This window comes from Cydia fagiglandana, chromosome 5 (assembly GCF_963556715.1).
Source record: "Cydia fagiglandana chromosome 5, ilCydFagi1.1, whole genome shotgun sequence".
Taxonomy (NCBI): domain Eukaryota; kingdom Metazoa; phylum Arthropoda; class Insecta; order Lepidoptera; family Tortricidae; genus Cydia; species Cydia fagiglandana.
Window position 1 is genome coordinate 9,966,775 of NC_085936.1, and position 24,407 is coordinate 9,991,181.

Consider the following 24,407-nt stretch of genomic DNA (forward strand, 5'->3'; position numbering starts at 1 on the left):
TTCTATCCGTCTTTCATGTTTTAGGCGTGTTGTATGACAGAAACAGCAATTATTTTCCACATGTTTAACAAATTAAATCTATGCTTTTTTTCTCCAGTCATGGACACCAAAGCTCCAGTAATGGGCCCCCGGTAATGGACGTGGATCCAGTAATGGGCCCCCTATAATGGAAATTGCTCTATCAGTATAAAATATTGAAATGGGGAATAAGTTACGGCAAAAAAATCAATTTTTGGTATAAGCTTTTATCACTGAATGTATTTTTCTTTCCACAGCCAATTATTATTGTATTAGATCCATCGAGACAATTCTAATATACCCAAACACAATTAGGGTTTATTGCGATAAAGTTCCCATGGCCACCTCCTGTCTCCATCATCAGATTAGGTCCATGTTATCATAATATTGCATTATCATCCGATTTGCATACTTAATTACGTACTTACACAAAATTTCAACTGAATCAGAAATCGAAAAGTGGCTCAAATTCAGCTACCAAGATTGGACCCACACTAACTAACAGGGCAAGTTAAATAAAAGTTTGGAAAAACGATATTAATTTATCCGAAGTCCGAGAATACCTCCTGATTGACATATTTCGTAACTACATTTTACTTCTGTATTGTTTAAACATGAAATTATGGCATGGCAAGCATCATTCTGTCAATTGTCCCATCATAGGAGGTACGCAGTTTTACAACTCCTATAATTAAATTAAATTAAATTAAATTAGATTTATTTAAGACCAACAAAGGATCAATTTCGTTAGTGACACATTTTAATCTTACAACTAATGTTAGTAGGTATACACACACAACTTATTGACTATCTATTACATATATATTTACATAATAATATAAATTAATTAATTTAATTTAAGCACATGTGGAGTGCACCACAGTGGTTCAGGTAGGCCCCATCAAACCTATCTGCATACATGGCTAGGATGCTGTTGGTGCTGTTCCTCACTCTGCATAACAATGAAGTGGCTCTTTTGCGCATAATGGCAGCAAAACTATCCACGCGCGCCTCCGCAAACATTGTTGACGCGCTGCAGTAGCGAGGGAGCCCCATCAGCACCCTAAACGCATTATTATACTGTACGCGCAGGGCACTGTACTGTTTTTGCGTGTAGTTCACCCACAGACTGCTGGTGTAAAAAGATGTACAAAAAGCTCGGAACAACGTAATCTTTACTGCCGGTGAGCTACACGCAAACCTGCGGGCAATCATGTTCGCCCTTACAGCCAGTGCCCTGCGCTCCCTTTCGACGTCGGAACCGTCCTTGAGGTCAGAGGTAATCATATGTCCCAGGTATTTAAAATTGTCTACCAACTTAAGCGGGTTATTGTTTAGTTGTAATACTGGGACTGTTGATGGACATTTACCTCTGACTCCAAACACCATCATTTCGCTCTTTACAGAGTTGTATTTAAGACCGTGTGCGGCAGCGTACTGCTCGCAGACCGTTATAAGCCTCGCGAGACCACAGGGTGACGCGCTCAACAGCACCATGTCGTCCGCGTAGCTAATGTTGTTAATGCAAACGCCCTGCACATGGCAACCGACATGTGTGCTGCTGAGCTCGGCAATAAGTCCATTTACGTATAGATTGAAGAGCTTCGGGGAGGTTAGCCCTCCCTGCCTTACCCCGCACTCCAAACTATACGGTTCCGACAACGCTCCCGCCCATCGAACGCTATTGACCTGTCTTGTGTACCAAAATTTGAAAATGGATATAAGATCTGGAGGTACCTCCATCTCCTCAAGCTTTCTCCATAGTATATCATAACAGACCAGGTCAAAAGCCCTCGACAGGTCGAGAAAGCATGCGTAAACAGGTGTGTCTCTATCAGTATAATACCTAACAGTCTGCTTTAAACACAATATAGCACTTTCAGTCGACAATCCGGGCCTAAACCCGAACTGATTGTCGTGCAGCTGTATATACTTATCTAGTTGTGTATCAAGCAGACTGTCAAGTATTTTTGCAACAACAGTGGCAAGTGAAATTGGCCTGTAGTTGGTCTTGTCCGACGTATCTCCAGTCTTGTTTTTAACAATCGGAACAACAACGGTTTTCATTAGTTCGGCCGGTAAATACGAATGCCCCAGACATAATGTATATAACATTGCCAGCACTCGAGGTAGGTGTGGGCCCGCACATTGCAGGTGTTCGATGCTGAGACCATCGTGACCCGGGGATTTGCCTCCAGACATTTTCTTTATCGTTTTAGTGACCTCCTCGGCGGTTATTTTAGTCCCGATCGTAATGGTCTCAGCCTCGCACCCTGCATGTGATGGTCCTAGTGGTGAGCGAACCAAAAATTGATTTTTAAAAAGTTCAGCAATCTGTTTGGGGTCACTTATACCATCGACACTCGCGGGACGACCAGGTTTAGTATTCATTCTATTCGTACACTTCCAAAATTGCTTAAAGTCTTTTTTAGAGTGAAATGATGCCTGACGATAATGGGATTGGGCTAAATACCACTATTTTTTTACACCTGTGGAGTCACAACATAGTGTGTTGTATACCTTATCTCATGGTAAATGCAATTAACAAAACACATTCTAGTTTTCATCAAGTATTAATTAATTGAAATTTAATAAATTAACTCACCTCTCTTAGCGAAGTTGTTAAGAATTCGTAGTGGTATTTTTTTTCAGTGACACGACAACTTTTGGGTTGACGCCAATTTCTTAAAAAGCAACCAAATTTAATGAAACTTCAAACTGAAACAGCTCTAGAACGCTTATTTATGATAATATACAGCCAGTGTTTATAAACTACTTTTAGATACTTATTTTAGAGGAATTATGTTTTTTTGTCCCATTACTGGTTCCACGTCCATTATAGGGTATACTACTATACTTATTTTTTTTTTAATAATAAATAGAAGGCATGCATGATATTGTTTTTTTAAGCATTCGTTTTTTATTACTGCCGTCGATTGGTTCGATGATCTCTTCGTTACCAAAGGACTTTCGCTACCTACAGATCTTACGGCGTATGTACGCGTAGCACTCTTAACTACCTACCTACAAATTGACTGTAGGTAAGTACTTCGGCTACCGACGCTAACCAAGCATACGACCTGCTTAATTGTGTGGTTACACGTTGCCGACCGTTTAAACACCTGTACAATCAAGGCTTTGTAAAGAATGTAAAGCTCCTCACTGTAGTTCCAAGAAAAAATTTCGGCAGAACTAGTGCATTCCGCAGCCGAATAGGTCGCTGAAGGAAACTCTTCTAAAAATCGCACAGTGACTACTTATTTAGGTTCCATGGCTCTGTCACTCGAGTTTATAAATGTAATGTCGTCCCTGTTACGTGTTACGCACATTGTCTTGTGTTTATTGGGTTGTTATATAAATACTTTCGTTGTATTAGGTACTATTTTATCCACGAGCATATAGATATATATAGATCTACTGGGTGTGTAGCTCTAAACTTAAACTCAATAATAAAGAAGGTAAGGTGCGCGACCCATATAAAAAGCTGTTTAGAGCCTACTTAAACATAGCCAATTAGCCATTATGGCCAAGTATCTATTTTGCCATAATCGCTCTTTTAAATAGCGACAAATGTAGAGCTCTATTTTGGGCTCGTCCATTTCCTTTTAACTAGGTTTATTAGACGTAAATAAGTACATTTTGTAACTGATGCTTACATTTGACACCTAGAACACTTGTTTTGGGATATGTCCCGCGACCCGCATTCGAAGTTATGAGCGCGTTTTTCCTACATCGATCCAAGGATATCCAAGCAATCAATCTAAAGTGTAAGAGCACCCATCTGCTGCCTATTCGAGGAATAAATTATCCAAGTTCAATTTAGCTGGTTCGATTTTCAACGGTTAGGTATTAATGCTTACTCTAATCTGTGTTCCTGTGAATTTTCGCCGCCGGTGTAGAAGAAAGTATAAACTGCCCGATTTTTTAAGAATCCGATTGAAACGAAGTGTACATAAGGTGCAATTGTCCTTCTGATTTTAAATTAAATTAAATTAAATAATTATTTAATTCAGAAATTAGATTTCAATAATATATTAGTAGCTTATTATTACTCTTAACCTATGTTAGTGACTACCTATGTTATGTACTTTATTTAGAATTAATAAACATGTAGGCTACTCCAGTACTCCCAGAAAGCGCCATCTATCCTGTCTGCTACAGTGGCTAGGAGACTGTTGGCGCTGCCGCGTACCATTAGACGAAACCTGGACGATTTTGCTCTGGTCGTAAAGCTGGTGGCTTTTAAATACATTAAAAATCTAATCTAATATACTATCGTACATATACAGAAAACTAATTCAATGCTAATATAATTCCACTATGATATGAATATTACGTGCTTGGGGTTCTTGCACGTAAGTCACTTTGTAAGGCGGAAATGAGGTGCACGTGCGCAGTGCGCACACGAGCCGATATGAATCCGAGTGTTCCCACTAATATCAATATTCCCTTTACTATATCAATATTCCCTTTCTCTTTCACTCCAATGAAGTCGTAATTAGAGTGACAGAGAAAAATGCCCGCAATTTGCGAACTTCGATTTTCGCGGTTACAGCCCACGCGTGGCTCACTCCGCGATTTCGTCGCTTTGCTACAGGTAGCTAAAAGTACATCCGTTCGACCCCAATTTTGGGGTTTGCCATAAGCCGCGCGTGGCGCTGTCGCCACCTAGCGGCCATATCTGTGCTGATCGTGACAGACGCGTTTTGTTAGAGAGTGAGTCTTCTGTACCTAGTAGTATTATTTATTGGTAGTAGTATTATTGACTATACCTAAATGGTAGAACTACGAGCTTTAAAAGTGTAGAGTTATCAAAAATACACGCAACCATACCATACCAACCATAATGTGATTTGTAGTGTTTAGTTTTAAAATATATTTTTAATATTACGTATACTAATTTGAAGGTATTTATGTATGGGTCACTAGTTGCTTGAAATAAAAATTTAGAAAATAAACAGCCAAAATAAAACTCGATACCGTAAAATCCTACTTTGCTTCTAAATTCGAAATACCTAAACTTAATTAGTACAGTGGAAAGCAAAGTAGGCACATTTTACTGTAGAAAGAATGGTTGGCTCGATTCACATGCTATGATAGCAAAGGACTTGACAATTTTACGTTGCTCACCTAGAAATAAAAATAAGTTATTTAAAAATTTCATTTTTGGTACAAGCTTTTATCGCTGACTGTACTTTTCTTTCCACAGGCAACTAATGCTCATCGAGACAATTCTAAAAACTCCAAACACGATTAGGTTTCGTTGTTTTATCACATAGTTCCTATGGCCACCTCCGGTCTCCATCATCAGATCAGCTCGATGACACCACAATATTGCATTGTCACCCGACTTACGTATGTAGGTATGCAAAATTTTAGCTCAAGGAAAGCGGGAAGTGGATTAAATTTAACTCGCAAGATTTGATTACAGACAGACAACGGTCAGGTGAAACTAAATAAAAGCTTGTAATAAAACATCATTTATAAAGGACTGAATCAGTTAATACATACTTAAAACATCGTTGTCACAGACGCCCAAGTAGGTATAAGTAAAATGAACATTTATCGCTAACGCTGTTAAGGGCCCTGTACATATTGGGCCAACGCAGGCCAGTCCAAGGGACGCAACCATGTGGTAGAATAAGATAGCAATATCAATTGCTCCCTCTAACTAACGCATAAATGCGTCCCCCAGACTGGCCCACGCTGGCCTAATGTATACAGGGGCCTTTACCTACTTATTTGGTGAATGAAGGTCTGAAGGATGGCGACGATGACCCAGAATGTTACCATACCCACGATCACTAAAGTATGCTAAGAGTAGTAGCAACTTTGTCTCTGTCAAATCTTTAGGTAGTACGAAAGTGCGACAGAGACAAAAAAAGTTGCGGAGGCAAAGTTCCTCGTGCGCGCCTACTCTAAGAGTATAGTACCTAGTAACTGAGCTATAAAAAGGCTATAAAACGGTTTAAAATAATATAAAAAGGAGGCGACCAAAAGCTGTCGCCGAACGTAGATTTTACGGGACCCCGGGGAAATTAAGACGAAAAAGAATATCACAAAATATTATAAAATTTGAAGTCTCAGTTAACACAACAGGCAAGTAGGTATGTGAGTGAATGTGAGTTCGTGGCAGTTCTAATATTGGAACTTAATTGTCGGTTTACCTATTAGCCTTGTTTAATTTTTAGAGGGAAAGCTCGTTAATTAGTGCTATGCGTTTGACAACTTGATTGCTTCCATTATGGAATATAAATACTTCAGAACTTTCTAGCATAGTTTTATGATAGCCTACATATTTTTAAATGCCAATACTTTTTTAATTTTATTATTAACTCAATATGCTATACAAAGACTGATAGAAATTGAATTTCTTTCTTTCAAAACTTTGTGTTAATTAAGTACCTACCTATAGCCAACATAATACAAGGGGGTTCAGGGGATTCAGGAGGCATGAGCTATAGGCCTAGCACAAGAGAGGCGCGACAGTATATCTCACCCGCGAGATAGACCCGTCCTTATCTAACTGTATTAATTAGAGAAGGGTAGTCTATCTTGCGAGCAAGATACTGTCGAGCCTCTCCTGTGCTAGGTCCACAATCTACGACACGACACACAACACTTACAACATCCGTACACTGGTCTAAAGATAGATCTCTTGGTTTCTCTTGCCTTTGTTGTAAAACGTTGTACGATACACGTGCGAACAGTTAATTCCCATGTCGTGTCGATTTAATAAAACACTCCCTTCGGCTGGGTTTCAACTTATCGCCACTCGTTGCGAATTCGCTACTTTTCGCACCTGCCTTTTCATTTCCACCCTGCTATGGGTGCACACATCTTACTCAAAAATATGCGTCACACAGTAGCGAGGTAAGATCTAAATTGCACGTTTTTTATATGGGCAAGGTACATTTAGCGAGGCCCTTTGGTGGCGCAAGAAATAACGAACATTTTGACGCTGTGTCCGAGTTATGTTCACTTATAAGGCGCGAGGCCCCTCGGACTGCGGGGCCGTAGGTCCTGGGCCATACTAACATAGCCAAAGTTATTATATAAACTGATTTAAAACCTATCTACCTACCTAATCAGAACAGTGATGATTTAAGTTTAGAGACCGGACTAATTTAAATTTTAATGGAAATTAATGATTTGATAAATTCCAGTAGATAAAAGTAAACATAAAACGAATTAATTTAATTCAATTAACTACTGTTAGTTTGTGTGCCTAAGTAAATATTAATTATCCTTCAGTGCGAGCATACGCTAAGATATTTAAATATCTATGCTTTACGTAGAAGTTCTTCTAGTTCTTAGTACTGCTCAGTGTTGCCAAATTGGCGTAAATGATGCCTAATCTGGCATATTTTCACTCGCTTTGGCATCAAAATTTTTCATTTAGCATTTGCCATATTTTTTAGCATAATTTAGTCTAAGCCAAGTTTGCAGCAACTTGGCAGCAACAATATGCGCCATCGCCTTATGAAGTTCATATTTTTGTATGAATTTTGACTTTTCTGGACGGATGGACGTCGACGGACTATATAAACTTGGTCAAGCAGATCTTGTCAGTAGAAAAAGGCGGCAAATTTGAAAAATGTATGTGTTTTAAGTGTCTAATTTCAAGTTACATTTTAGTATGTTTTTTAGCATATTTCAAAAAAAATTGGCATAATCTAACCATTAGTCTAGCATTTTTTCAAAATCCGTGGTTGCAACACTGGTACTGCTTAGTAGTTAGCTCCTTCTAGTCGTCTCGGCGGAAACTAAATTTCAAACTTGTTGGCGAAAATTAGTGTATAAGTTAACTACCTACAGTTTTAAACTCGCAGACGGGTTTCTCTAAATCAGCTACGAGTGTAGAGTTCGATCAAGAAAAGTCTGCAGCGATTTTGATAGCCCACGCAGTGCAAGTGCTATTTTAAACGTCAAAGTTCTATGAAATTATAACGTACTTATGAATAAAATCACACACACACACACACACAGCTAAAATCGCTGCATGCCGCCGCCGGCAAATTTTAGATCGGCGCGCACGTCTACACCCGGGCCATGAAATTGATATTTGTTTTGACTGACACTTTCAACCCTACTAAATTATGCATGCGAAACTAATTCTGTATGTCCGCCTGTTACGTCTTCACGACCAAACCGCTAAACGGATTTAGATAAAATTTGGTTTTGAGATAGTTTGAGCCCCATGGAAGGACATAGGGTAGTTTTAATCAATCAATCATCATCATCATCATTCTACGCAAACGAAGTCGCGGGCGGAACCTAGTTGCTATAATCAGCAGCGTAGTTTCGACGCTACCTATACACAAGAATACAGGAAATAAGTATACAAAAGTACCCACATATTATATATACATATACAGGTTGTTTGGTACATCGTTTGCCAAATTAAAACGGCAGATAGGTTGTGTCATTTCGGTCATTTGCTATCTACTCATGCCTAGAAAAAAATTGGCCATGTCTTTTTTTACTACTGCGCAAGTAACATTTTGAAATTTACGAAAAACTGGCATAGAGTTGAAAAAAAACGGCGCAAAATTAAAAATTTCTAGGCCTGGGAAGATAGCAAATGACTCAACTTATCTGCCGTTTTAATTTGGCAAACGATGTACCAAACACCCTGTATTAGGCTGTAAAACATTGCCTAAAAAACAGAAGTTTAGCATACAATGCGCGTGAGCCAGACCTATAGTTCGTTTTTTTTAGCATTAGAAAGAACTTGCAAGAAGGTAATCTTGACAAGTCTTTTAATTGACAAACGCTTTTTAAAAATCTAAAACTATTACTTATGAAAGCAGAAGAATATAAATGATCGTATTAGATTCATAATTGTTACATATTTGTCGTAACTTATTTTTAAAATGTGTTTTTCTATTAAAAGACTCATCAAGATTGTTTACCTTATTTTTAATGCTAAAAAAAACGAACTATAAGTAGGTATTCAAAGTTTTCCTATGAACATAAAGGCATCACATTGCTTTATAAGGGCTTTCTATTCATCCTCAGCCCAATTCATCCAGCTTCCGGCTCAAGTGCTCCATTTTCTCTAATTAGATACCTACACACTTATACTGCTATAAATTCATAATGAACAAAGTTTCCGACAGAAACGAATAATTCGTAATTCCACACGGAAAATACATTATTACTTTCAATTGAATTTAAACTAGAACCCAAGTAATTCTCTCTCAAGCTTCAAGAATAATGGTAATTGATGTACGTTTACCAAATTACCAAAAGAAAAGCATATGGTAAGAGGAAACCGTTGTGTTCCTAAGTTGTTCCAACAGCTTAGGAAAATAAAACCACATTTTAATACCTTTATCCAAAAAGTACTCATGTATGTACCTATTGAACAATTAATAAAATTCATCAATTCGTCTGAACAGCAAAAACGCTTATAGGTTTCATCAGGCCTCAAAATGGCGCCAGGTAAGCTTAATGTGATCTCCCTAGGGCTCTAATTACCGAGCTGATCCGAACAGACAAAAGTGGACTATTTGCTTGTCGACCGAGACAGGTGACTGATGTCCGTGTCCATCTATTGTCCATCTAGCCACACATTACATACATTTTTGAACGTCAAATTAAGTTGACGGAAAGCCGGACCCCAGGCGCCATTTCGTCTAATGTGTTCCAAAAAGATCGTATGTACCTACATACATAAGAACCTCGTAAATAGGTACCTGTACCTACCTATTTACGATTATCAGTTTCAAAACTCACAATGACACAGTAACAATTTAGATTTTAGAATATAACTATTATATATGTGTTTAAAATATTTGTGTCGTTTTTAGGGTTCCGTAGCCAAATGGTAAAAAACGGAACCCTTATGGATTCGTCATGTCTGTCCGTCTGTCTGTCCGTGTATGTCACAGCCACTTTTTTCCGAAACTATAAGAACTATACTGTTGAAACTTGGTAAGTAGATGTATTCTGTGAACCGCATTAAGATTTCTATACAAAAATTGAAAAAAAAAACAATAAATTTTGGGGGTTCCCCATACTTACAACTGAAACTCATTTTTTCTAAACTGAATAGTTTGCGCGAGAGACACTTCCAAAGTGGTAAAATGTGTAGTGGTAAAAAATAAACCAACCAAGTAGCAACAGCATACAGTAGTCTACATACTTATTTAGATATTTACTTTATTGGTGAAATTAATAATATTTCCTTATTCAGGTAACAAAGGTTGTCATGCATAAAAAGTGGATGGAAATTAGAATTGTTGTTATTGTTTTCGCTTCAGGTCCATAACAAATTTGAAGCATAAGCACTGCAATTTTAGAACAGGACCAACACTGGGAGGGTGATAATGATGACAGATAGGTACCGCTTTTTCTTGGAGTTCAGTTATGAATAAATAAATAAGGATTATTAATTTTCGGTCGTCCCCCTTATTTAGCGGTGATTATGATTTATCTCTACAGTTAATTTTGTTAATTAATGATCAATTGTCAAAAAATAGAATGTGCGTTTTTGGTCTTAGAGAATAAAATAAAACAGGAAAAAATCTGTTTGTTTTAATTATAAAATTGAAGTCCCTAGAGAACGATTTACTTACTTTACTATCAGTAGAATTTGATAATGGAATCCGCGAAAACATATTTCCTAATACAGCAGAACCTTGATAACTTGATTCTTGATGGGAAGGAATTCTTTTTAGATAACACAATATGTAATGCTATTTCCTTCACTTCAAACACCAAAACTTCCGTTAGTCTAATTAATTAACCGCCTTATTCGGCCAACGTTTCTTACAACGACATTTTTGTCAAGCAGAAGTAATTTGCCGTACTATTCGAACTTCAAGATATTCACAAGAGACGACACTAGATCCATTCTAGATACGTTGTAGTTTAGATATCAACTAGTTCTCTTCAAAAAATCGTGCAGAATGGAGAGCCTTGGTGCACAAAATAACTACCTCATGTGGTCGCGACCCTCAGTCATGAGGAATCGAGGAAGAAGAAGAGTTCTCTTTTGCAGCGCAATTCGGGCAACTAGTGTCACTTTTACGTTAGATAGAGTAAGACATCTATTGGATCTCTAAGTCATATCCTGTGGAAATCGTTCAAGAGTATCTCCAGAATCGCGCAAATGCCAAATTTGACAGGTTAGATCTTAAGCATATCGTTATCGTATCTTAGTGATGTCTAAAAGATATCTAATTGATGTCTACTTCAAAATCCGAATCGGGGCCAATACCTCGAAATCGTAATTTTCATTGTTTTGATATTATCCATAAATGTCCAAGAAATGTAGCATGTGAACCTTTGCAACTTCTGTGCATAAAATGTAACTCTTTCATCAATTGTAAAAGAATAAAGAGAGCCTGTACAGTGTACAAGCTAGTACTATAAGCCTTACGATAAATAACTAAAATAGTATTTTATGCAACAGTTTTATAAGAGGGGTCAAAAAATGTGAGTGGCGTGGGTAACAATGTGAGCCGAAGGCGAACATTGTTAATAAATACGCCATGAGCATTTTTTGACTACTTATACAACGTTGCATACAATGCTTTTTCTATGAATAGGCAATATTAAATAAAATACAAAAAATTATAAACAAAATTTTATTTATGAAAATGTCAATATAAATTTTGGATAGTAGGTATTACTATATGTATGTAACTCTTGTCTGCGACAAGCACCCATAATACCAAATATTACTGCAACCTGTAACAAGAAAAAGGAGAATTAAATAATATTCAGTTTCAATGCAAAAATATAAAATGTACATAAAAATAGCCTGTTGTACTGTGTGCCCTAAAAATGTGTATCAAAAATTGTTATAACATATACCAACCTTGCTTAAAAGATAGATCTGATCCGGTGCTTCCAATTAGTCTTTGAAAATACACCAAAGACGTTTTCAGAGAATGACGAAGTTTTGTGCTCCAATCTCCCCGCCATGCACTTCTCATAAGATTTGTCGTATAGGTGCTGAGATTTAGTACTTAGGCAACAAATTTTCGGTCGCTGCTTGTCCTGCAGCGGATATTTCTTCAGGTGTAGAAACAATCTAGTCCTCTTTGTCCATTTTCAACACTTTTTATGAACGCAAAACAAATAGTAACGCCAAGTAGGTACTCAAAGAACAAGAAATTACCGGGAAAGGCGGGAAACGAGAAACAAACGAGTAATGTCTATGGTTATGTTTTTTTTAAAGCCGTTACACACTACCGCACCGCACCAGGGTCGTGGTGCTGTAGGTTATGAAAGTATTTTTTATTATGTTGGTAGCAATGAACTCAGTACAAATTTGTTTCTTTTTTAATAAAAACCGTATGCATTCAATCGTGTGTCACGTTGGTAGCAATGTACCGGTATGTGGCACCTGCTACCCTACACTAGCTTACCGTATCGTAATGTCTCTAAAACGACACAAGTGCTTTTTTGGGCAATAGACTATAGACTTTTAAGGAGTATTAATAATGTATGCCCTTATATGTTCGTTCGTGACTATGTAAATGACAGATAAAAGTACCCGAGTAGAAAAATAAATAAATAAATGTTAATTTCGTAATGATTATTTTATTTACATTCTAATATCTACAACAACAATGAACTTTAAATATAGAATATGGAGCAGATGTGTTGTTAATAAACGCAATAAGTACTTTTTTACTTCTGACTGAGCTAGTCTGAAAAAAACATGCTAAACCTACGAGTAGTAAATATTTATTTATTTATTTAGTTATTTTAGAACAGTAGTAAACATGAAATGGATATTAGCTACGCCGTTGTAGTGATAATTTATCTATTCCGGGGAAAAATATATTAAATAGAATACACTCTTCAAAAATACAAAAATATAATTAAAATTATAATTCAGGTTATACGTCCCTATACGTCCCACTGCTGGGCACAGGCCTCCTCTCATGCGCGAGAGGAGAGGAGGAGATATCGTCCCCACGCTATAATACATATTCTTTTTTTACTTATATTAAGAATGTCGGTTTAAAATTAAAAGTAAGTTTACCTTTTGCGTTGACACCGCAACTAAGTAACGCGGCAAAAATTATAATTTTACTGTCCATATTTAACACTTTAAAATAAGTGAATCGACGTTAAACGTATAGTAGTATAGTGAGCGTTATAAGAACTGAAAAGAATCAAGTTGCACACACTTAAAAAAGTTCTCGCGGCGGTCGAGAGCCGGTTGGGTACAGGGATGCTGCACACTCTCTCCGGATTCACGAGCACGACTAAAATTCGCCCCCTAAACCCAATCACAGGACGACTACGCGCAAGCGCTCCTATCACATTTTTTAATAAACTGCTATCACTTGTATCCTTGGAATCGCGTGAAGTTTTCGGGACCGAATTCGGTTTTGTAGCGAAAAAGCTTTTAGAGAACTGGCACTGGCAATTGTTTTCGGGGAGTGTCTCTCGCTTTTGTTCGTGATCGGATTAGTTTATTCGGTTAGTGTGTCCTAATTGAGCGACGAAAGCGACGCGATAGTGTAACAACTGACGCTTTACAAATGTATTGTGTAGGTATGTATTCGAACGAAATTTTCACAACCATAAACAACAACAAGTGACAGCAAAAATTCGTCCTATATCTCCATAAAATCACGCGTCACTGACAGCAAACTTAAACTAATAATAATAAATCTATGACAGCAAACAACCGAATCCACTAGATTATTCAATGGAGCCACGCTGGTTCGCCGATAAAATGCATATTAAGTATGTATGTTAATAGTATTTGAGGTATGTTTATTTGTAAGGTAATAATAATAAGGGTCTTGTTGCCTGATTAATATTTAAAAAATATAGAGAAAAGTTTCTTTTGTCTCTTTTTGTTTTAGTTCCTATGATTTAACCACATAAAAACCTTCCGGCCATAGATAGGAGTCCGGGACATTTAGCGTGCGTAGGTACAGATATAAAGTCAGAAAAAGTAAGACTTGGTGGTTTTGAAACCTAAATTATCTACGCTAATACGCTAATGGATAAAAATTATAGGCTACTGAGCTATTGATAAACCGAAAACCTGTCCAATAAAATGGTAACGAATTTTTCGGAAGACAGTGGCGGTAAGATGGACCTACAAAATAAACGACATCAGTGTTGGCACAAGGGCAACATCGGCATAGAAGATTAGGTGACGAAATGATTTAGAACATGTAACTCGCATTCTATGCTATATATGTATCTGTTTAACGTAGGTATAATCTAAAGTCCATCTAACATTACACAAACTTTGACAATTATGATAAATGGAATGTTTTAAAAGAAACTCGACGTTAGTTGAGACATGTTATTGCAAATTCTTCAGAGTTAAGGATGACTCACATTAGACCGGGCCGTGTCCGGGCCGGAGTTTCCGGCGTATCGTTTTCTATAGAAAGCGTCACGTGATCTCCTATCATGTCATAGAAAAGTAAGCACCGGAAGCTCCGGCCCGGACACGGCCCTGTCTAACCTGAGTCATCCTTTACCTTGGTCCGAGGACTCTGTGTACCTTCCACTCTTAAACATTTTGTCACACCTGAGCTGACCTTACAAAGTCTAATATTTTGGGGTCAACTAGACAATATGTTTGGAGAATTGAGGTCGCTTCCTGCGTGTTGTGCTCGGCGCCTCGTTAAGCCAGACGCATGAGCGATTGCATAGGCGGTTGGTTGCGCTGCGCGCCAAATGCATTTCTTTTATATGACATATTTATGATCTATTAATATCGCCGTGTAACCTTTAATAGTTTTTCAACCGACCGTTTTTTAACATCTTTAAGTGCAAATATTATTTTGCTTTTTTTTTTATTTACGATTTAATATGAATATTGTAAGGTATATTTTGTGGAATATTTAAGGCTAGCATTACTCTACATAGATTAAAAGGGGTGTATATTTATCGATATGTATAAGTAAGTATGTATATTGTCGCCTAGTACCCATAGTACAAGCTTTGCCCAGCTTGGGGCTAGGTAGGTAACGCGTATATGTGTAAAAATGTCCCTATTAATTTTATTTTTATTTAACTTTTTCTGTTCCTCTCAGCAGAAAGTGTCCGACGAACGGATAGATCTAATAGCACCTTAACGTTAGGTATCTATCTACGTCTACGTATCTTATCTATATATGTTTAACCAACGGCCTGTATATATGTGTACACGGAGCGGATTTTATAATCTACTTAATGTAGGTACATCGTAAAAACTGATTGTCTCTCATGACAAAAATTCCTTATGAATCCGGATTTTGTAACGCCAAAAAAATCAAACGATAGCTGCCAACATATCTTGGCTGCGGCTCAGCCACCCCATAAAAAATAATGTTACGTACAACAGTGGGTGTTTCATATCTTATGCAACGCTATGTAAAATAAATATGACGCAGTTTTGCAGTTTTATCATTATTACCTTGGACTTAAGGTTACATTCGCGTGACGACTGCGTGTAGTTTTTAGAAATAATAAATAACATTTTTTTATATAGATTATAATTATAATTTAAGTAGGTACACATCATAAGTACATACTATAACTTAGACTAAAAACATTATAAAAGGTAAGTACCTAATCAATATTGATATTGTATTGTATACAACAATAATGGAATATACTAACATTGACTAAATATTATCACATCGCAATGAAATCAAACTTAACCTAAAACAATGACAATACACTTACCTAAATCTAAAATTATAAGTATTAACTAGTTCGTTCCGTCACGCATTTTATTAAAGAGACTGACAGTGATATCGGCCGCTTCAACGCTGAGAAGTAACGTTGCAACGGGATCCTATCTCATCGCATAATAATTGATTGTCATAATGTAATGCTACGCATAAATCTCTTTTCGCATATTTTTTCTCCAGCTGAAACAGGAAGTATTTTCCAAAATATTTTGCATAGGTTGTATAGAATAGGGTAGGTTAGATTAGGTTTGTGTTATAATTTTTCAGAAATGTTAATATTTCCAGCACAATAACTATTATGCGAAATGAGTTTTATGCGTAACATTACATTAGGACAATCAATTATTATGCTACCCAATATGGACCCGTTGCAACAGTGTCTGTAATGCTGTTGCAGTTGCTATCCAAAGGCAACTTTTACACGCAAGAATTGAGGGAAAAACACATAACAACGTATACTGAAGCGGAACCAAGGAAATAAAGAACCCTTTAAACTTATAAAAGGATATACCTATCCATAAGTAGAGTGCCGATCAATAAAATTATACAACTATCCGTGCATCCCTTTTTTTGCATATGGCAAGTAGGTAATAAGTTAACAATATAATTAACTCTGATAATAAATATACTTACCTAAATACGTATTTCAAATAGAATCAATCCATAACAGTCCTTTTCGAATTTTCCCGTCTCTTGGATACATCCCAAAACAAACAAATTGAATTATACGATGTTAACTCCAAACAAAAATATCCAGATACATAATACCAGATCCATAAATAGGATGGCATGCAATCTGAATACGCAAACTGTTGCGGTCCGATGTTCAGAAGTTAGAGTTGAAAGCGTTAGATTTCCAAACTGGCAAACATCTCAACTATGTATTTACCAATGAAACGTGACTTACCTTCCAGCCGATTCTGATTTAATGGCTCCTCTATACGATGGCCCAGCGTCGGCCACTCCAAGGAACGCAGCCATGCGGTAGAAAGAGATAAAAATATCACTTGCTCCCTCTAAATGCGTCCCTTGGAGTGGCCGGCGCTGGCCCATCGTGTAGAGGAGCGATAACAATTTGTTATATTTAGGTACCTATGTCACAATATTAGGCTATTCATATACCATACCATACAATAGGTAGCTCACGGTTAAGATGCCTAACGGGTCGTTTCTGATTGCTTATTGTGCACACCAGTCAGCGTGATATAGTGCACGTCCATGCGTATAGCGTCAGTCGTATAAAAAAGATCAAAACCTTAACGATTTGCTAAATCAAAATCAGTCTCCTTGCAATTCCTTGAACTGAACACAAAATCCTACAATTACGACCAGTTATTGCGGTGTTTTTGGATCCACGTAGGTATACTCGTATCATCGGTTTCGAAGCTGGGAGTAATCAAAGTAATCACTTCTGTAGGGTTAAGTTAAGAGGAAAGCGGACGACCGTTTCTCAATACAAACGTAGTTCCCATTTTCTTTCTGAATATTGACATTATGGAAAATATTTTAACACGTTTGACTTTTTCGATTTTTTGATTATTGTAAAAAATAGGTTCACTTTTCTAAGTAGCTGACTGTACAATTATGCGCTTCTATTTGTGCAGGAAAGCACCAATCCTGCCTTAAAACAAGGCTACAGAGATCAAGAATAATGCCAGTTGAACCAAAGTTGAGCCGTATAAGTTTCTCAGAAGTTTTTAACTTAAATTAAACTTGATTGACTTGCTGTAACATTCCACCTCGCCTGTCAAGTTATTCCAGAAGGCAATGCGCATATTGCAGGCTAATTATTCATAAACACCTGAACCAAATTTCTGCTGTGACTTATTGAACTCTAAATTAATTTCCCTGAGGTTACGATAAGGCTGATGTTAATAACTTTGTGCCGATAACTTTTGGGTCACGAATATTTTATCCCAGAAACGACGCCGCGTCACAAGTTCGGGGTTTTTTCATTCAACTGTATGAAACAGTAGGTATGTCTAGAATATTAAAGGGCCCGCCATTCAAATTCTAACACATTAATAAATTAAAATATCAAGCGTCGTGTTCACAAATTTGTTTACTCATGCTTGGAACCCTACTCTTTTTTCGTGAAATAGGGGCCATCCTGCCGTATTCGAACTTCAAGATATTCACAAGAGACGATACGTACTAGATCCATTCTAGATACTTTATAGTTTAGATATCAACTAGTTCTCTTTTTCAGCGCCATTCGGGCAACCAATGTCACTTTTACATTAGATAGAGTAAGATATCTATTAGATGTGAATTAGATCTCTAAGTCATATCCTGTGGAAATCGTTCAAGAGTATCTCCAGAATCGCGCAGATGTCAAATTTGACAGGTTAGATCTTAAACATATCGTTATCGTATCTTGGTGATGTCTAAAAGATATCTAATAGATTTCTATTTCAAAATCCGAATCGGGCCCATAAGCATTACGCACGTATCATAAATAGTAAATAAACGAATATAATTACATTTACCTACAGTATTACATATGGTGCTACTTTACCGCACATTAGTCACGTAATTATGTCAAAAACATTAAAAGGGCCATATGAGTATGTACCTACTGTAAAACGTTGAACTATATACATATCTACATACATATGCGAATAAGTAATTCGCAACTTGTGCCGATTTAATTCGGTCGTGTTTTAATTTACCGCCACTCGTTGCGAATTTCCTATTTATCACACTTGTATAGTAATGTACTATTATGTGTCATTTTCCTCGCACATGTCCGATTTATTTTTTTATTCGCGCGGAAAACTATACCTATTAATTTTCAAAAAAACAAGTGAAGCTCAGTAGGAAATAATCTGCCATAGGTACCCACAATACACCGTGGTCCATTTTAAATTCACTCACTGAGTAATTACTGAGCCAAACTTTGTTGCCGTCCATCAGTTAGAATTTTAGGGAGTCTTTTATCCAAATTATACACTAGACTGTTTCCTGTTCTATTACAGTCATCTACCTCGGCAAATTTACCACCTGGTCTACTAACTTTCTGACAGTGTTGTAACACTTGCTCCAAAAAGGGAATTTTGCTCTTTGAAATGAAATACCAGTCGTGTCAGGACAGATGTTTTCAGTTTTTATTTTCATTTGTTATAATGGACCAGTCATTCCATGTAACAGGAAAGAAAACTACTTAAATCTAGCTTGCCTTTGACTTTCTTTCGATTAGAAGCTGATAATATGCGAGATTAAATAATTAAAGATACAATTTTCAATTAGTAGCACACAACCTGCGCCAGTAAGTAGGTAGGTACTTTAGTATTGAGAATTCACAATTCTTCCACATATCACTTCAACAGCAAAAAATATAACTGAAATAACGTAACCGCCGAGTAAAGTGAAAAAACTGCCCATAAAATGTTCCAGTCGAAGCGGTTCTGTGCGGCGATGCTGTGAGTTGCGGAGCAATGAAATGCCCCTTCTGAAGTAATGGGCATACCTTCTGTCACTAAATCCGCCTTCCAAAGAAGCACTCAAGATACGACTTACAGGAGCAGTTAAGTAAGAAAACTTCTTGAAAAATATTACAGTTGGACTATTTGCAATCTTTTTTGGTATTATTTGCAAATGTCTTGTACCCATATACTTCATTAGCCTGAAATAAACTGTCTCTTTGTTCATAGCAATCACAAAGTCTAAACTTCCATTTGAAATACTGTCTACAGTTTGGCGCCCTTCTGCTAGGTTCATGACGATATAATTGTCGTATATGAAACTATCATCTGAATAATATTCTTTGTAAATAGCGATTCCTCCAAATGGCTTTTTGGTCGCAAGGACGTCTTCAAATGTATCAAATGGCTCGTCATAAAAAGTGTGTTTCATAATGCTTGTCAGCGCCGCCTGGTACACCGTTCTGATAACAAAGCAAAACCAAATCCAGATTCCGACCATCATTAGTAGAGATGGCTTTGAGGGCATTTTAATTACAGGCTGCCCTATTAATAAAACCCAAGAATAAAATAGCAAGTTCGACTTCGGCGGGCTTATTTTCAGGGCTCGTATAACTTTCCTCCAAGCACGCGTCTTTGTAAATGTATTCATAAAAATTATTCCAATAAACAGAAAGAAGATTAGCATCCTTACGTTAATTTGCAAAGGGTATAACAGTTTTTCCCAGGCCGGCTTCACGGCAGGTAGGCCTGTAGCCCACACTATGTCCATGGAACCATACGTGAATGAAATTTGGAAATTTGCATATTTATCAGGAGACAGCGGAGCGGAGCACATCGCAGCGTGAGCTAGGCCGTTGAACACGGCGCCGAGAGACCCCGTCCAGTTGTTGTTCACGAATTCGCCCGAGTCGCTGCCATCAATCGGTGCTTTTATTACAAGTGAAGCGTTCAAAATATTCACTACTAAAGTTAAAAGATCACCGTCTTTACCTGTTGGAGCGCTATCATTTCTCAAATACATAAATGGGTGTTGCTCAAATGTGGATACAATAAATGGGCACTGATACATATTCGAAAACTTTTCTGGGTATACTGATTTAAAACAAGAATCATCCGCGCAGTTTAAACTTATGTTTAACTTTACAGGGTCGCTATTAAGGCATTTCTCTGGCAAAACAAGAAAGTACGAAGATATTGTGGGCTCTTTGTCTCCGAGGGAACCTTTAATTAATAACACATTTACTATAAAAACACTGGATAATGTTTCGAAAATTACTTTATCACCACATTTTTCATCTTCGATAGAATAGCACATAATGACATATTTTCCTGTTGTATCATATTGGTTCTTGGCAAGCCATCGAAGCATATCTGCTATCTCTGAAGATTCCTGTCCAAACAACACGAACTGATGTATTGATGTGAGTGGACGCTGAGGTATAAATTGTCCCAGTTTTAACTGTACTGACTGGTTGTAATTGCTTAAGAATGTCGCCAACCCAATTAACTTAATATTGTTAAACATAACCAAAGTAACGAACCGCCATTCAAAATTATAAAATGCGATTTTTGCAGCTATCTTACTCATATGTCTAATAAATGCAAATTCGTTGTTGATGAAAAGCTGTGAATTGTTCAAAGCCATTTTTCAGTGTTGGACTCAAAACATTGTAGACCGGCACACGTAGTTTGCATGAAATTAGGGCTTACAGTCATTTGTCACGCTATTAAATAAAATCTGTAATTACTTACTAATGCGCATGTTACAGTTATAACCTTTTAGGTGACTATGTAGTTAATTTCTTAATGCACTTTGACCTATAGTGTAATTGTGAAATCATCGCACTACGAACATATTATAAATAAATAATCCATTTCATGCTTGCATTTTCTTACGCTTTGGGGAGAGTCAATGTGATACTGATAAGTATCGTAATTATCGTAGTTGAACTAAGTTAGATATTAAATTTAACGGCGTTGCTAATGCTTTTAAGTATAAGTAGGTATAAATTGTCAGGTAACAACCAAAACTCACTAACTGCAAAAAATATAATTATGTATTAACATATGTAATTTATTAGCTTTATTTTAACGTTTCTATAAGGGGAAAAAATTTAACATAATGACCAATATGACCATTTATATTATGTCCTTCATATCGGTTTTCCCAATAGGTAATGAGCTTGTTGTTGTATAATTAGTGTTGTCATGTATTGTGTTAAAACGCATTTCCTTTAATCTAGTTTTCCGTAATGATTTGGTTAAAACTCGTTTTCACTAAAGCTGAGGCATCTTATGTAATTGTGCGCTATAAGAACTCGACGTATTCTAGACACTGGCTGGATAATAGATCATGATTGACTGATTAAAACACGTGTACTGATAATTATTTATTGTTTACTATATTTGTAACAAATCTCACAAAAGAAAACTATTATCGATACAATCCATCCAGCGGCCAATACCACGTAACATCCCGCGTAGTGTCCAACGTTCATTGCTTCTGAACTTTCTATCTTCGTTATTGTTTGTATATTGGCGTGATCTTTATAGAACTTCTCAGTGAAACCGCCTTCGTTTAATCGCTCGAGTACTTGATTCACGGACTCCACCATTGGAGAGAATTTCTTAAAAAATAAAACAGTGGGACTCGTCACAATGGTCTGGGGCACAATATGTAAATTGCCATAATGTTTTGAAACAAAATTTTTAGCAGTAACCTTTTTCACAGCCAGAACGTACTTCATTCCTTTCGATAAACTGAGCATAATTTGAAAAATGTCGGAGCTGTTAATGGGTTTCCAGTTGTTATATACTTCAGGAACGTCAAAGAAAAACTCCTTGAGCGATGGCACACCACCAAATGGATAACCAGAATTTAAAATGTCTTCAAGATTTTCGAATTCTGTAGAGTTATAGTTATTTTTCATGGCGCGGATAAGTGATGTCTGATAGAACGTTCGTATCATAAAACAATAATACACCCAGAGCAAAAATATGGTCATACATGCCGGTTTTGACGGCAATTTCGTCATGGGCATACCCATGAAAATTGCCCATACATTGAACAAGAAGCATTGATGAGGTCGCGTTGTCGTAATTATTCCTTTGGATTTTTTTGTCCAGTATTTGCTTTTGAGGAACATAGCTACCAGTATGACGAATAAAAATGTAACAACTAGAGATATCCTAGCTATTATTTGAAATGGTCGCAAAAGTTTTTGCCAAGCTGGCAGCGGTATTGCAGGATGAGTGACCCAAATAATATTGTTCGAATAGTAATTTGTGGACATATGAAAATCTCTGCTTCTGGTCAGAGTTATACATGGGGATGTCATAGAGAAATTGGCAAGGTCATAGTAAACGTCTGCCAAGGATCCTGACCAATAACCGTGTGTGTTTAGCTGTCCAAAGCCGGAGCCCCAATGGGGAGTCATTACCTTCAGAGTTGCGTTTAAAGCATCTGCGATGAGTAGCAAGAGGTCACCGTCTGCGCCTTGTGGGGTTCCCGACTCCAGAGACATAAGGGGGACCTGAATTATCGTAGATACAATTATCGGACACCTGTGAAATTTTTTAAGTTTCATGTGAAATAATTTTGTGCACGAATTTTGAATGCAGGTTTCCTGAAGTGGGCGAGGTAAACTTATTTGACATTTTTCGTTATCATAAACAGAATATGTAAAACCAATTAAATTGCTAGCTCTGGAACTATAATTAATAAAAACCACATTTGTTATCTTGTGATCCCAGAATATGTTTATCGCTTCACGCTCGTCGCAGCTCTTGCAAATGACAATAAATTTGCCGGTGTTGTCAAATTGCTTATTGCGCATCCAATTCAGTATATGTTTTATGTTATTCAAGTCTGATCCAAAAACCACAAACTGTATGATCTTGTCTCTAGTGTATTCTTCAAAATCGAGGAATCGATTGCCGACGACGACACTTTTCCGATAAAGTTGCATGAACGCGCTTAATCCGAGAAGAATTGAGGAGTTATGGAGAACCATAGTCATGTATCTCCATTCGAAGTTGTTGAGGGCTACCTTAGCCGCGGTGACAGCTAAATTTTGAGCCGCTGTATTTTCTTCATTGAGTAAAATTAAATCGGTATTAAGGTCTCTATCTATCGGCATGTCGTCGCAGCCAGATCCCATGTGTATGTGTGACATTAAACATTATCACCTGGAGTCTATCTCGATGCATTAGTTTTATTAATATATCGGAAATTGATTTTTTTAACTACCCTAGGTTATGGGTAGTAAACCTGACAAATGCGCACGCATTTCTTTTTAATTACTTTATAATTGACGTAACTAATTGCCACAAATTGTCTCCGAGCCCGTATAAGAATGAATCACAATAAATTCAATAATAATATAGTCAGACCGTAAAAAGTCTGCAGCGATTTTGATAGCCCTCGCAGTGCAAGTGTCATTTTAAACGTCAAACTTCTATGAAATTATGACGTATAAACAACACTGACACTGCGTGGGCTAACAAATCCGCCGCAGACTTTTATTGGTGCGACTCTAGTAGTAATTAGGATAATTTTTATTCGAATTGGATTATTGAAATGATCTCTCACCGACTTGTTACTTAGGGCATACTGAAAATTCCTGGACTGGCCACTTAGAAAAAATAAGTCGTCTCATATAACAGAATCCAGAAACTTTCAGTATGGCCCACGTAAATATTTTTTGCTGGATAGTTGTAGACAAAAATTTGTGCGCGCTTCGGCTCCAAAAATAACTATAGTATAGCTGATAAGGAGAACCATCCTATAGTTGATCCGTATTTTCGCCAGACACCTTTTAGGAGTCATATTTCATATTATATTATATATATATTATTTATTTATATTTCATATTTCAAATTTATTGTTACATCTCAGGGATTGTTGTTTTAACAATAAAGGGGTTGAAAGTTTGCTGGTACCAGGTACGAACATTTTAAGTAAGGGACTTGAACAGTGTTGCCAACTTGGCATAATTGATGCCAGATCTGGCATATTTTCACTTGCTTTGGCACCAAAATTTTCAATTTAGCATCTGGCATATTTTTTAGCATAATTTAGTCTAAGCCAAGTTTGCACCAACTTGGCAGCAACAATATGCGCCATCGCCTTATTATGTTGTTCATATTTTCATATGAATTTTGACTTTTGTGGACGGATGGACGTCGACGGTCTATATAAAGTTGATCAAGCAGATCTTGTCAGTAGAAAAAGGCGGCAAATTTGAAAAATGTATGTATTAAGTGTCTAATTTCAAGTGACATTTTAGCA

General features: G+C 37.0%; 2 protein-coding genes across 2 annotated transcripts; both read right to left on the bottom strand.

Annotated features, from left to right (window-relative positions):
* Positions 1-18,977: 18,977 nt before the first annotated feature.
* LOC134664730 (uncharacterized) lies at positions 18,978-20,862 on the bottom strand. The gene has a single exon (XM_063521476.1). It carries the CDS (start codon positions 20,760-20,762, stop codon positions 18,978-18,980), a length of 1,785 nt encoding a protein of 594 aa, XP_063377546.1. The 5' UTR covers positions 20,763-20,862.
* Positions 20,863-21,507: 645 nt separating this feature from the next.
* On the bottom strand, positions 21,508-23,256 carry LOC134664731 (uncharacterized). Its single transcript, XM_063521477.1, has one exon. It carries the CDS (start codon positions 23,254-23,256, stop codon positions 21,508-21,510), a length of 1,749 nt encoding a protein of 582 aa, XP_063377547.1.
* Positions 23,257-24,407: the final 1,151 nt, after the last annotated feature.

Excerpts from the sequence above, each read along its gene's own strand:
- LOC134664730 (XM_063521476.1), bottom strand. The coding sequence starts at position 20,762 with ATGGCTTTGAACAATTCACAGCTTTTCATCAACAACGAATTTGCATTT.
- LOC134664731 (XM_063521477.1), bottom strand. The coding sequence starts at position 23,256 with ATGCCGATAGATAGAGACCTTAATACCGATTTAATTTTACTCAATGAA.